This window comes from Penicillium verrucosum (assembly GCF_028828655.1).
Source record: "Penicillium verrucosum strain IBT 35672 chromosome Unknown utg000003l_segment0_segment0, whole genome shotgun sequence".
Classification (NCBI taxonomy): Eukaryota; Fungi; Ascomycota; class Eurotiomycetes; order Eurotiales; family Aspergillaceae; genus Penicillium; species Penicillium verrucosum.
The window spans coordinates 4,940,322-4,954,461 of NW_026643212.1; the positions used below are offsets into that span (position 1 = coordinate 4,940,322).

At 49.7% G+C, this 14,140-nt stretch overlaps 7 protein-coding genes across 7 annotated transcripts; 4 read left to right on the forward strand and 3 right to left on the reverse strand.

Moving 5' to 3' along the window:
• Window positions 1-128: 128 nt before the first annotated feature.
• Window positions 129-1,903, reverse strand: N7516_009429 (uncharacterized protein; the record flags this gene model as incomplete). Its single annotated transcript, XM_057222148.1, has 2 exons — window positions 129-1,387; window positions 1,456-1,903. The coding sequence occupies 2 exons, from the start codon at window positions 1,901-1,903 to the stop codon at window positions 129-131; spliced, it is 1,707 nt and encodes a 568-aa protein (XP_057072420.1).
• Window positions 1,904-2,030: 127 nt separating this feature from the next.
• On the forward strand, window positions 2,031-2,267 carry N7516_009430 (uncharacterized protein; the record flags this gene model as incomplete). Its single annotated transcript, XM_057222149.1, has 1 exon — window positions 2,031-2,267. One exon carries the CDS (start codon window positions 2,031-2,033, stop codon window positions 2,265-2,267), a length of 237 nt encoding a protein of 78 aa, XP_057072421.1.
• Window positions 2,268-2,799: 532 nt separating this feature from the next.
• N7516_009431 (DNA damage response protein RcaA) lies at window positions 2,800-5,125 on the reverse strand (the record flags this gene model as incomplete). Its single annotated transcript, XM_057222150.1, has 5 exons — window positions 2,800-4,585; window positions 4,638-4,789; window positions 4,842-4,921; window positions 4,978-5,040; window positions 5,089-5,125. 5 exons carry the CDS (start codon window positions 5,123-5,125, stop codon window positions 2,800-2,802), a joined length of 2,118 nt encoding a protein of 705 aa, XP_057072422.1.
• A 160-nt stretch (window positions 5,126-5,285) lies between these two features.
• Window positions 5,286-7,188, forward strand: N7516_009432 (Y-family DNA polymerase; the record flags this gene model as incomplete). Its single annotated transcript, XM_057222151.1, has 2 exons — window positions 5,286-5,423; window positions 5,479-7,188. 2 exons carry the CDS (start codon window positions 5,286-5,288, stop codon window positions 7,186-7,188), a joined length of 1,848 nt encoding a protein of 615 aa, XP_057072423.1.
• A 681-nt stretch (window positions 7,189-7,869) lies between these two features.
• N7516_009433 (uncharacterized protein) lies at window positions 7,870-9,687 on the forward strand (the record flags this gene model as incomplete). The annotated part of the gene is made up of 1 exon (XM_057222152.1): window positions 7,870-9,687. One exon carries the CDS (start codon window positions 7,870-7,872, stop codon window positions 9,685-9,687), a length of 1,818 nt encoding a protein of 605 aa, XP_057072424.1.
• Window positions 9,688-10,631: 944 nt separating this feature from the next.
• Window positions 10,632-12,188, reverse strand: N7516_009434 (histidine phosphatase family protein; the record flags this gene model as incomplete). The annotated part of the gene is made up of 1 exon (XM_057222153.1): window positions 10,632-12,188. One exon carries the CDS (start codon window positions 12,186-12,188, stop codon window positions 10,632-10,634), a length of 1,557 nt encoding a protein of 518 aa, XP_057072425.1.
• An 877-nt stretch (window positions 12,189-13,065) lies between these two features.
• On the forward strand, window positions 13,066-13,740 carry N7516_009435 (uncharacterized protein; the record flags this gene model as incomplete). Its single annotated transcript, XM_057222154.1, has 2 exons — window positions 13,066-13,502; window positions 13,569-13,740. 2 exons carry the CDS (start codon window positions 13,066-13,068, stop codon window positions 13,738-13,740), a joined length of 609 nt encoding a protein of 202 aa, XP_057072426.1.
• Between the last annotated feature and the right edge of the window lie 400 nt (window positions 13,741-14,140).

Sequence of the window (14,140 nt, forward strand, 5' to 3'; positions counted from 1 at the left end):
TGAGATCCACTGACGTGATATCACAACGGGCAGATTTCGAATGCCGAACAAGAAAATCGCTGAGATGGCAGAAACGATGAAGGGGTATTATGCTGAAACACAAGAAAAGATCAAGGCGAGCTGGAAGCCTAGTACGGGTTGGAGCTGTCGGCAAGAAGACTGTACGTGTTCACTTGGATACCCAGAGGGCGAACTCGGGGTGTCAGGGCGCCCACAATTTGCTGGTCATCGTACTCCGCAGCTGTTCCATCTGTAAGCGCGACAAATGAGGCCGATGGTCTGTTCATGCGCAATGCCTCCAGAATGTCCTGACTCCATAGGCCTGTGCACTCGTCATTGACAAGTTGGAAATACGGATTCAGAGGCGGGCAGGTTGAATCGAGGTCGATGAAACGGATCCGCATGTATTCCAGGGCAGGGAGGACGGATAGACACTCGATGGACTTGACCACCATTGCTTCAAAAGCACGAATAAATGCAATGCTGTTAATTCCACCGATTCCTTGGCTCATCTGCGACCAGTGATGCGATTTGTCTACCTTGTCGTTGTGACAGCACGCCTTGACTATAAGGTCCAGTGACCTGAGTCGAGAATCAGAACCCATTGCTGCTGCCCTTTGCTTCAGTGTCTCGAAGAAGTACCAGCATACACGACCAGTGTAGGTAAATGACTCTAGACACGGAACTGTGTCTCCAAGCAGACTGCAGATTGGAGGAAGCATGGTTCGAGGCCCAGGAAGCCCACGTACCAAACTATCATTGTTGTAAAATCCCTCAAGGCTGAGATTGATGTGTCGGATGGTTGTTTGAGGGCGGGTGAGAATGTGTATCATGATGAAGTAGGCATTTATGTGGGGTTGGGCCCAAGCGCAATGCCATTCACCCAAAGCTGGTAATGCCCGTGAAATGTTTTGCCAGTCGCCAAGTTGTCGCATCAGGTTCCAGGCACCTCGCATGATGAATGTTTGTATGTGTTCAAGAACAGGTAGACGCCGTTGGATGAGAGCCTGCAGACTGTACATGCCACGACCACGGCGGAAATGTTGGACCATTGGCGGGTTCTTACAGTCGCTACCTTCTAGAGTGAAAACTCGGGCAGCAGGGAGAAAGCGCCGAATAAAGCCGAATATCTCCTCCAAGGATGCGTTGTTAGCTGCACGGTGAAAATAAAACATCTCACTTCCCTGGTGGTGGTCATGATTCCACTGCATAGGTACAACACGTCCTGCCGCAGCCGCATTCAAGCGAGAAGTGTTGGGCCGAAGAGCCCGATCTCCCCAGATAGGCATCCAAATCTCAATGTGACAGACGTAAGGAATCAAATGCGGGTTTCTCTTGAACCACCGGACACAGTGGGCTAATTCATCTCTGGTGCCCTTGATTCTGACTACATAGAACAGTCAATTGTCAGTGCAATCTGTCTAAGATTTAGTTTCACATTCAGATAAAACTCACCATGGCGGTAGATTCGGCTTTGAACAAGCCCAGTCCATACCCGGCAAGTCACGGCCAGGTTGGAAAGGGCCTTCCGCCGCGGATGATGAAGAGCCTTGCTCCAGTTCTGAGCAGAAGATTGACCATATGCTGTATGATTACCAGCTGAGGCTCTTTTGCCAAAGATATAATCCAGAATAATCTCATGGATCTCAACTGGAAGGTTCACGAATTGGATTGCCGACTGGGCGGGGGCTGAGATAGTTGATGCGGGGACCTCTGCGGGGAGATGAGATTGGTCCTCACTCACGGGAATAGGGCTGGAGGGGCGGTTTTCAGAGATATCCCCAGAAAGAACATTTGCAGTGGTGCTGCAGTTTGGATTTCCTACGCTTGCAGGAACTGCAACAGGTGCACTATCTAGTGGATTCACTGATACCAGCCCGGAAGGAGGAATTGCCGGCATCATGAGAGGCGGGGGGATGAGGATGAGAGATAAGGAGAGTTAGAAGCCATTGAGATGACTTGCTCTCCCCCGGAAGAGGAACTGCAACCTGAAGGCCTGGATTTGGCATCTGTCAGTGAGCAAACAGGCCATGTCGGGCAGTGCATATACTGTACTCACCTCACAGCTGTGGTTAACCGCTGATACCAAAGCCGCACTGGCTCGACGTTCGGTCCCGTTACAGACCGGAGCTATCAGTGGATCGAATCCACGAAGGAGACAAGTTACAGGAACAGAAGAGGGGCTCGCAGATCAGGCTGCTGGGCAGCTTGGGGAGACGGGTTGGAAGGAGGATGGTGGGGAGAGAGACAAGCCAGGCGGGAGATGAAGAGATGAGAAGAAGATGAAAGAAAAGGAAGAACCTAGTGAAGAAGAAAAGAAATGCCAAGTACATCTGTAGAAGAAGAAAGTGACGATGTATGGGGGAAGGAGGTGAAATGTAAGAGAGGAGACAGGTTGCGCGACACGGACCTTTTACTATTGGGAGACACTTGATATTGAGACTTTTAAAGAACCGGAACGAGGTTCATGATCAATGAAATAACATGAATATGATTAGAATAGACCGATTGCATTATGTATACATGTTATATTGTTTTATGACTCTATCATGTTATAGATCGTATGGCGGTGACAGTTACCTTGGCCCCTATAGTTATGCCTTCTTCCAAGACAATGAGGAACATGACAGAGATGATCCATACATATTTAGTTATTGTGATTGAAATTGACCTCGGGGGCATCATTTACCTACAAAACATACATAACACACTAATCGGCTAAGGGATGGAAGGGTATCGATGCAGAATAGACGCTACAAAACTATTGCCAAGCAAAAAAAAAAAAGGATGAGGTGTAAGCTACCGCTTACGCCTGAAACGGAAACGAAGCCCATCATCGCTATCCGAATCGCGATCCTCGCGAGCCCTCTTTGGGCGTCGAGCCGGAGTTGGATCTGGAGTTGGGTCAGGAGAGGTGCGTACAGTTGCTGACAGCTCGGAGCGTGATGGAGCAACTTGATCGCCACGATCATCAGAGACCGGACCTTCAGGCTCGATTCGAGGGTTCGTCTCAGCGGAATTGCTGGCCCAATAGTGATCGCCGATTCCGTAGTCTTTGCGAGTCACTTCTTCTAGGGGAACGATTACCGTCTGGATGCGAGCTCGAGTACGCGGCTCGCCTTTTCGCCGGAATTTCTTGAAGTTCTTGCGCCCATTCCATTGGTCTTCCCATCGATCCGAGCTTTGATCGTCACGCGCTGGTACATTCCGAACGGGAAATTCCATTTCTTCCACAATGGCCAGGTTCTTCAATTGGTCCACATCTACCTCACCTATGTCGGCTGGGTGTGACTGTTCCTCGGCTTTGCGTTGTTGCTCTTCATCTTCTCGGTGTTGCCGCGCGGCTTCGAGCACGTCGAGTTTAGGCCGCTTGCGTTTGGGGGCCTCGGAATCCGGGGCTACAGCCTCACCCTCTGGGTGATGGCGAGTCATATCTGCACGACGACGCTTCATTGCACGGGCGCCCGGGAGCAGATCAGCGACCGTATCCTCCTCGGGCTCTTCCTTTACTGTATTCAGGGGCTGCGTTGCTTGGGATGGCACTTGAGTTTCGAGCTCCATGGTCTGAGTGGAGTTGATATTGGTGTCCTCTTCAGGCGCATACACTGGGACAGATTCCATGTCAAATCCGTCATCGAAGGTCTTCATTTTACTGACGTATGGACGCACACGGGATGTTTTGCTCCGAGCTGTCAAAGGCTGGCTAGGCTCAGGTTCAGGGGGAGATACCGATTCAGACACGACAGAAATTGCTGGTTGGGTTGTTTGTTCAGGATCGACTGCTGGTGTAAATGAGGAGATCTGACTAGAGCCCTCCTCCGTAGGCAAGGCCCGACAGAGGGGTGATGCATCATTTCCCAGGATAGCATCAAGAAACTCTCGTTGCTCTATCACGCGCTGGTCCGTCATTAGAGCAACTTCATTACCGACATCAATAGACCATTGTTCGAGGTCGCCTTTTGATCGGAAGCGAACAAGAACGACACCACCAGAACCATGCCGCTCGCTACCTACGCCTTTCCCCCCTGCTGCCTTTTTCATGAACCGAACGATATCTGCGGCAGTTGTAACCCCATCCTCAACCTGGTAGAAAAGCGCCTTTCCTTGGCCATTGTTGATTGGACCTTGCAGGTTTTCAAACTGGGCTGTATCACCGAAGATAAACGTATATCCCTCGAAGACATTAAGACGTGCGGCATTGGGAGCGAAAGCAGCGGCGGGGCGCTGGGTTGGCTCTTTACCGGGAGGCGGGAGATGTTCATTTGGATCGGGCAACGCCGATTGGAAGTCCGTTTCGAGAGGACAGAGTGACTCAACGTTCTCAAGATCACTGGGGGTAGCCGCGTAGACGAGTGCATCGATGTATGAATCATCTACTATGTACTTCCCGTTGACGAGTGCCTGAAGACCCTTGGCTGTATTCCGTTTGCGCTGTACCACATGTGTTGTGTGATCGACAATATAGTCCATGATAGTTTTAATGTCAAGGTCTTCTAGACGTGAGCGAACATGGGCCAGAGGATCTTCACCTCGCACCTGCTTGGAGGAGGCTGACAAGGTGAGGACTAGGGGTTCCCATTTGATCCTATAAAGATCATCAGCTTGAATTCAACCCTATCATAAGCCGATATACGCACCGGAGTGTATGCTGGTATTTCGCGAGCTTGATGACATGCTCGTCGCTCCTCTCCAACTTGCATTCTCCTTGGATGCTCCTTTCATCGACGACTGTTCCTTTCTTCGACCCCAAATCAGTTATAGTAATATCGGATCGCGCTCGTGGTGATAACTGGGCTGGATTAGCCAGAGAATGCATATCATCGCGGGGGAGTCAACCATACCCCATCTCTGGGATTGACTGGTGAGATTTCAATGGTCATATGCTTGCGGGATATCGAATTGTGATTGACAGCATGGCGGACTATTCAATAAGAGGTCAGTCAGACTGTATGATCCTCCAACTGAAGTAGGCCATACCTCCGTCTCGATAGAATCGACCGAATAGATACTTCTTTCCAGGGCGCAACCACACACGCTTCCCTATGAGGTTTTAGCAACCGATCGATCCCTTTCGATCAAATATCTCACCTTCCAGAAAATCACCGGTCGAATCAAGAATCCACATGATGACGAGTTCGGAAATTATTGTTCAGCTTTAGAATACGCCGCCTCAAGAGACCCATGCAGGTTGAAACGCGTGTCCACGTGACTCCGCGTCAAAGTGATTTCCGCGATCTCACCTCTTTCATTATCATCCATCAGCCATCGATGGGACAGTGGAAAACATGGAGTCCTCAGGGGAGAATCCTGCCAGTGATCCACAGCCTGAGTCTGCTCCCGACGAGGATTTTGAGACTCTGAAATATCAACTCCTCGGGCCCTCTTTAACCAAAGCGGGCCAAGACTCGGTGGATCAGCAAAAGGTGCGCTTGATGGTTGTATCTATATTTTGAGCTATAGCTGAAGTCGAGTTTCCAGGTATCAGAGATTATCTACAATGCGTCCAAGGGTTCTAAATTTTTTAATCACGAACAAGATCGGGATCGCAATCTCACGCTGAAAATCGAACGAATCTTAAAAGAAAAGGCACGGCTAGAACGTCTAGACTTGAGCACTGAGCTACGACGTGCCGATGAATACATCGCTGAGCTAGAATTGAGCCGCGATCTTTCCCAGCATGTCATCCATGTGGATTGTGACGCATTCTTTGCCGCCGTCGAAGAGCTTGACCGGCCCGAATTAAAAACGGTGCCTATGGCGGTGGGTAAAGGAGTCCTGACAACCTGCAATTATCTGGCGAGAAAATTTGGCGTTAGAAGTGGCATGGCTTCTTTTGTCGCGAAAAAGCTCTGCCCACAGCTGGTTCTTTTGCCGATGAACTACGACAAATACACCGCAAAGGCCAACGAAATCCGGGCTATCATGGCCGAATATGACCCTCTTTTCGAAAGTGCGAGTATAGACGAAGCCTATTTGAATATCACAGCATACTGCGACGAAAACCATGTGGAGCCTCATGAGGTTGTCCAACGAATGCGTGTAGAGATATTGGAGACAACCAAGGTGTCTGTTTCCGCCGGGATTGGTGCTAATGCGAAGATCGCAAAGATCGCTTCCAACCTCAACAAGCCCAATGGGCAATTTCAAGTTCCCAATGAACGCGAGGCAATCATGGAATTCATGGGTGACCTGCCGGTCCGAAAAGTCAATGGAATTGGCCGAGTGTTTGAGCGAGAGCTGGAATCAGTAGGCGTCAAAAAGTGTCGTGATATCTTCCCACACCGAGCTTTATTGACCAAGCTATTTGGAGAGAAGGCGTTCCAATTCTTGGCCCAGTGCTACCTCGGACTTGGGCGGACCAAAATCGAACCCGTCGAGACCCACGAGCGAAAAAGTGTCAGCACAGAGACCACATTTCAAGAAATTGGAGACAAGGAGGAACTACGAGAGAAACTCTGGTGGGCTGCGCAGGAACTTGAAAAAGATCTGGCGCGGACTCAGTTCAAAGGCCGCACGCTTACCTTGAAAGTCAAACTGCATACCTTCGAAGTGCTCACACGGCAGACAGCTCCATCTCGTGCCGTCTGCCTAGCAAAAGACTTGTACTCCTTTGCTTTACCCATGCTCGCCAAGCTTGAGAAGGATATTCCGAACATGAAGCTACGGCTTCTCGGTCTTCGCTGCTCTAATTTGGTCAGCACTCAGAAGGTTGGAATTAACTTTTTCGGCGTAACAACAAAACCAAAATCTGCCCCTGGGCCTACTTCTGAGCCCACTCCTGTATCGTCCTCTGGTGTACATGCAGATCATGAGATTTGTGCCGAGGAGGCTTTCGAGGCAGCAGCTCGCCAGGAAATCCAGGACGAGATGAATGACCTAGAGCAGCTGAGTCAAGAAACACCCGATGTTACTGTCATTCGTGAGCCAGAGGCCTCTGCGGCCCCAAAGGTGGTTGAAGCACCCCCAATCTGGGATTGTCCCATATGTACCCGGCCACAGATTGCGGATGACCGCACATTCAACGAGCATGTGGACTTCTGTCTCTCTAGGCAGACAATTCGCGAAGTGGCGCAGGACACCCCAGAAGAACCATCCTCGATACCTTACAATTCCAAGAAAAGGAAGACGACATCACAAGCTGGTATTCCCGAAATGGACCCAAAACAGAAGCGTCTTTTTTTTCAATGACTTTTCATTTTTTCACCTTTTATTTTTTTTTTATTTTTTTCCCTCCAAATGTCTTGTCGACTTAGCGTGAACATTGATGAGATCTGAACTCACGAAAACATGCAATATGCCAGTCATTCTGACAGAACAGCACCGAGCTCCTACTCTCCACAGACCGGGGCTTAGTACGGCATGGAACTATCCATGGATTATTGTTTTTATTGCAGGCTCACCGTTTCTCAAGTCCCCACTTGACATCAGCCAGATTCGGGATAGCAGCGGGATATCTAGGGGTAAGGGGATTTAGCTATATTGTATATGTATTGGGAATGAGATGCCAATTGAGAGAGGCCTTGTAGGCCTTATAGAACTACCCACAGATAATAATATCGAGGATCTCCCAAGTTCTCCCAAGATCACATCGCAATATCAATAGTTCAACTCCCTTCGTTGAAGTAAGGAATTCCACGTTGCGGTGAAGCGGCGCCCTAAACCCAATCGGGTGTCATTGTTTTCGTGACTTTCTCCTCGACTTTCTCGACTTTCTCGACTTTCTTGATTTCTTGCCCTTTTTCCTTTCCCATCAGGCCATTCTCCCTGGGAAAAAAGAAAATAAATAGGGTGATTCTTTCTATTGGCTGGTGCCATCATGCTCATGTCCTGTGGCACCTCGCAATGCCATGACTTGCACCCCCCGCAACTATGACCTACGATAAACAAAACAAGGGCAGTCTCGCCAAACCATTTACGCCTACCCTCAGCGCTGCATTCCATAGGAGCAACAAACCTCCCCTGACACCAAAGCTTGCAAGTCCAAGTCCAGGTCCATGTTCAGGTTCGGGACATCCACGCCGCCTCGCACCACCCGACCACCCCTATTCCACCCCCTCCAAAGACGACTCCCCCGCGGTCCCGAACTTTCTAAGCGCCAACGTCACTCCACGATCTGGTCCTCGAACCACCCGGCGAGATGGCGCCATCTACTCCCCAAATACATCGCCTGCCCCATCCCCCTCTCCACATACACCTTACTCCCAGTCAACAATCGGTTATGGCCGTCGAGACCGTAGCCCGGCTCGCGGGGTCAAGCCGGAACAATCCCGAAGTCTCAGGGCAAAGACCTTGACGGCAGAGAATCAACCTATATCACGTCCCAATTCTTTCGCGGATATGACATCGGGAACTCCGCTGTTCTTCCATGCGTCCGATGCCCGATCATCACATCCTTCTGAACCGCCAGATGCCCCTCGCCCGAGGCCCCAGGGGAAGACATCCCCAGCCTCGAGCTTCATATATGCGAACGGAGACCAAGAGGGAAAATCCCTGGGGGAACAATCGAATGGTACATCCACTTCTGCTAAACGTCGATCGAGTGGTCTTACCCGCCCCTTGTCCGCCAGCAAACCAACACCTTCCTCCTCGCGCTTGAGCTCTCCCGGTCTTTCAGATGTGGCTTCACACCCTCCGGAGGATAGCAGGTTACCATACATCGCCAGCGCTGAGAATGGGCTAGGAATTGCCCCGCGTCTTGACTCGCCGTCGTCCAGTACAATCGGCGAGAAACCACGACCGCAACCGATCCGACATACCAAGTCCTCTAGCGTCGACTCGGGTCGCCATGGCAATCATTCACAAGATAGCCTGCGATCAAGCCCAGTCATTGTATCCGGGAACTATTTCAGTGAAGGAACAGCGCCCGTGATGTCGGAGCAGATACCCACCCTTCGGCCTCGCATCTTCAGCAATGTATCCACCGCCTCAACTGACACATACCCTCCTCCACCGCTCAGTCCCGGGAAATCCGACGGTCCGAGCGAGGCAGCTCTCAATGCGCGTACTGAGCGCAAGATCATGGACTTGGAAATCAGCAACTCTTCACTGCTAGCCATCAATCGTACTCTAGAGCGCGAAATGCGGCAACAAAAAGCGGAGCTTCGGCGGTTCCGGCGACTAAGCCGCTCCGGGCGGATATCAATGGCACCTTCAACCCGTTCCTTTTCGGGAGCGGCACTATCAGTAACTAGTGAGCTGGATGAAGGCGAAAGCGAGATTTCCAACCAGTCACAAGATGATATGTCCGACATCAGCGACGAGGATTCAATTGCAGACGAAAGCATCCTGAGTCCGGGCTCGCTGGCCGAGCATGATGCCAAGCACCGTGTCAATGATGAGAAACGCGTGATGCTTGACTTGGCTCGACATCAAGAGGTGCTGGGGGACAGCCAGAGAATGAATCAAAGTCTCAAGCGCTGTCTAGGATGGACCGAAGAACTCATCAAGGAAGGACAGCGGGCCCTTGAGTACAATGTCCATGTTCAAGACGTTGAGCTCGGTGGCCGTGTCTTAGCACCTGAAGAGTTGGGCGAGATTGGTGAGAGCGGTCGTGGTCTTCTGAGCCCTTCAACCGAATATAACGCCGTCTATTCTCCTGCGGAGGCGTCCGAATTGTCATTTGTTGAATCGCCATCTATTGGAACACTATCTACTACACCCTCTATTTCTGCTGATCCGAGTACATGATCCCATTTCTTGCCCTCGTCTCCCGGCGGGACGATCGAATTTTTTCCCTTGTCTGTTCATATATTTGCACAATACCCCTTTTTGATGCCTTCATTCTGAATTCGTCCCTTCATTTCTTCGATTGATACAGGCTATCACTTCACTCTTTTGGGCTTAGCGACTTGTACTATGAAACTCCGGGTTGGATGTTTGTGTCATTGCGTTCATATTTTATTTCCATCAGGCAAAATGGTCAATGATAGACCTCTATACTCGATCATTTCATCCACCTTGAACGCTTTTTCTTGGCTATTTTGAAAGATACCCGATGTGCAATTATTGTTTTTTGTGTTTATGCTCTGTCTCCATACCTGATTGACTCAACTGTTAGCTTGATGTTGTATTCTTCATCGTTTCATGTCTTGATAAACCAAAGCCTAGAATACACTATGGTTACTCACAGTCACACAACCTGGAAAACGCAATTATCATTGTATCATGGTCAACATCATCAACATCATCACCATCAACAGGGTTCACCCCATGAGTCCCACATCATGGAAATGGACACAGTCCCATCCGCTGCTGACGAAGTGTCTCCTTGAAACCCTCCAATTCCTTGTACCATTTGCCCTCAAAATACTTCGGTCCTAGGTCATGGGTATGATACCCCTCTGGGTAATACTTGTCACCGTCATCACCAGGCAATGGTCGCCCGAGGGCCCATTTAAACCACGCTATCGGCCCCCAACGGTTCCAGACCTTGGCGGTACATAGGACGGAGCTCCTTCGTTGTTGTAGTTCAATTAATTTTGGAAGGTGGCAGACGAGAGAGAATCATACGTGTCTATATCCTAGGATTCCATAAAGTGCCTAAGAAAGAAAGCCCTTCAGGTGCGGTAGTATGGATTACCAGAGTGTATGAGAAAATGTATATTTATCTATATCGAATTTCACATCCCCATTCAAGGCTTTCGCGGCTGCCCATTGCCCACTTGGCTGGTGATGTTGTAGTCACCATAGCATGCTTCTTGGTACATGGCCTCCTTGTTGAGATCGGGAATAGCGCTGAGGAACTTCTTGACCTTGCAGAACCCATTCACAGAACCATCACAGACCTTCAGACCATACAGAGGCACGGGCGCATTATTCAACACAAATCGGATGTAGTCAGTAGTGTCAGACTTGGATGACAGATCTGGGTTCTTGTACTTCTGCACCTGTAGATTCTTGAACGAGACATCCTTGGGGCAGGTCCAAATTTCAGAGAACAGACGAGCGCCAAAGGGAGTCATCTGGTTCAGGTTGAAGTTTCGGGGCGGGGCGTGCGCAATCGAGACAGGTAGGCCATGAGGACCGTACTTGAAGTAATCCAGACCCAGAGCAGCCAGTACGGACACGATGATATCGTCATGGGACATGTCCATGTATAGTGGCTGGTCGAGCGGGAAAGTCTTGGTGTTGTCATCGTACGTGTAGTTGATGCTGCTGTCACTGCTCCTGATGAGCTTGGATTGCAGGCGCGCTGCTAGCTCCTGAACGTATCCGATTCCCTGCGCACGGCCACTAGGGGAGCCAAAGCCGTAGCTGCCGTAAAATTGGAGATCAATGTAGTATTCAAAGTCGCGCCACTCCTGCTCAGTGAAGAGCGCACAGAAAGAGGACTGGCCCAGAGTGGCATACTCATAGGGGCACATACTAAACATCGCCAGGATGTCGAGGGTATCTAGCTTTAAATCCTCGGGAAGGTGTGCAGTAATGCGCTTCCGGGCGTTTTTGACCAGTGACGAAGCGAAGACCCCGGCAGCGTTGTCACCCGGCTCCATGCCCTTGGGACAGGAATCGGTCGAAGATAGGGTGTTGTTGAAATCTTCGACCTCGGGGATAATAGTTAGATTATATTCCGAGTATGAGCTGTTGGCTCCTGTGTTTCCAAAGAAGCCACTTAGCCACCAGCGAGCACTTTCCAAAATTCGGGGGTACGAGGTCGTGCGGAAAGTCGGCTTTGGGCGTGCGGTACCATTGGAATACACATTTAGCGATGGATCCCAGGCTGCGTCACCATGTTCTGCGCGATAGAGCAATCGGCCGTATTGGCTCCAGAATTGAGCGCCGGAAGTGGCTTCGGTGGCAGCGCCTGTGGGGAGCAGAGTGTTCAAACCAAGCATATACTCCCAATCATTCAAGAAAGCCAAAGGTCCAGGGCCGATCTTCTTGTTTGAATGCTTCTTGGTGTAGTTGACCAGCTTTTGGGCGAAGTTCTCCATGCCTCCTCCATCCAGAGGCCATTGTGTCGGATACCGCTGGGCATGGCGGTGTAGTACATGCACCTGTGACAGTTCACACTCCAGTGGGAACCCCTTGGAGACATTGAAACCTGATGCATCGGTATAGGGGCTGAGGTTAGCCCAACTTGTTTTCATATCAAACCCGGACGGATATGAGAGACCGGTAGGACCAGCTGCAGCTGAGGAGCTTGAGGCCATTGCAGTAGTGATGCTCGCTAGGGCCAGCAGGGCCATGGCGGATGAGTGTAGAGATATCATATTGATTCTATTGTTTTTGTCTTCTTCTTTGGGCACACGACAAATTTCCGAAAACAAGTGCGAGGGACGACCTATTAGAAGACCACCTTATCTACCCTGTCTACCCTGTTGGAGAGGGGAAAGGAGATCGACCAAGTCTCTTTCCTTGTGTGGAATCGCGTAGGCTCCTTTTCGCCGTTTAAATCCGGCACGATGTGACCTTAGGATCCTCATAGTGTTGTTTTTGTTTCGAGGTGATGCTCAAGAGTCAAATATTCAATCAGCCAAGGCCTGGGGAAAATGCTTGGCCCTGAAGTCCGTCAAAAGGCCCCATAAGCCGAGTCAGATCACGGACTCAACAAAAGTCGGAGAAATACGAGATCTTCAAAAGTTGACTAGCTGTGGTCATTAAATAGGCTTTTCTTTCGTATCAACCTGGTGATGTATCAAAGAAATGGTGAAAGAAGGCTGGGAAACACCTTGGGTTTTCCGATCAACATCCTCCTCCATACCTCAATTCTATACGATAGCCCTAAACACCCATTCGCTTACCTTGTACCAATTTGGGTCAACGCAGACGCCATGTCGATGCGACTGCTCGTATCGAACACGAGTCATTGGAGTATACTTCTTGGTGGCGCTGAGTTCGAAACCAACTCGCTCTGGAGCTCCTCATCTTGTATTGCTTTCATGTTTCCATGTTGCCAATTACGAGTTTTATGGTGAGCAAGTGGAAAAAAATTATAAAAGCACATGGGATTCTGCCCTTTAATGCCCTTTCATGTAATTTTGTTTCTTCATTTTGATACCATTGCATTCTCGCACCTGCAAGAGACTTTCAAAGTAGTTATATACTAGTTATATTGACTTCACTATGCTCGCGCTTAATATTGTCTTGTATGCCCTGTTAGGCACCTCCTTGGCCTTTGCCATCATCGAGCTGGGCCTCTCGGCTTTCATTACTGCCGCATATTCTGGCATGCAAGAAATCCAGACTTGGAGCGCATATTCGGGCTATTCTTACAGTCAAGTCAACGTGAAACCTCCGGCTATCCTCGTCTTTCTTGTCTTCTCTTCAGTTTGGACTATCCTTGTGGTAGTTGGCGCCTTTATACTGCCCTGGTACTATACTCGCAAGAACTTCGTGACCGCAAAGCTCAACACTGTCCTCGCCGCTATCTTCGTCGCCATTTACTTCGTCACTATGGTATTTTGGTTGGCATGCTTTGCTGACCTTGCCAGTCTGCTTGTTGGTGGTACTAGTATAAATCCCTACTATAATGCCGTCCTTGCCTTTGGCGTTCTCCTTTGGTAGGTTCCTCATTTCCAGGAAATACACAGTACACGGAACTGAGCTGACGTTCAACTCATATCTAGGTTACTATTTGTTGCTCTCGTCGTATTCACGATTCTTGCCATGTGTGGTGTTTTGGTGTCTGACTGGGCTGGGTATCAGTCCCTCAAGAAAGAGAACGGAGTTGGTGTGCACCAGACTACTGACAGCCCTGCTCGAGAAGTGCCGATGAGTACGAATCCTGTAGCTCCATAGAAGCTGGGAAATTGTCATGGCGTGATACTAACGATCTTCATCAACAGCCGAACAACCAATCGCTTAACCCTTTCTCGCCCTTGCCCACAGTGCAGTCGGTAACTTAGCCTCATACAGATCAGCCTCAGATCAGTCCGGCATAATCACGGCAGTTTGCGACACTATCCCACCTATAATACTAGAAATATGCTTTGTCAATATTTCTTCCAATATGATTATCAAGAGCATCTATGTCCATACAATCCGCATCAAACCACTACCGTAGTGTATAGACTAATCAAAGGGCATGGGAGGTATATAGTCCAATCTATCGCTCGAACAAACCGCGCGTCGCAAACCACAGCCATCCAGTCGCTGTAAAAGGCAGAATCGTCAAGCCCGAGAAAAAGGTGAGAAGGTA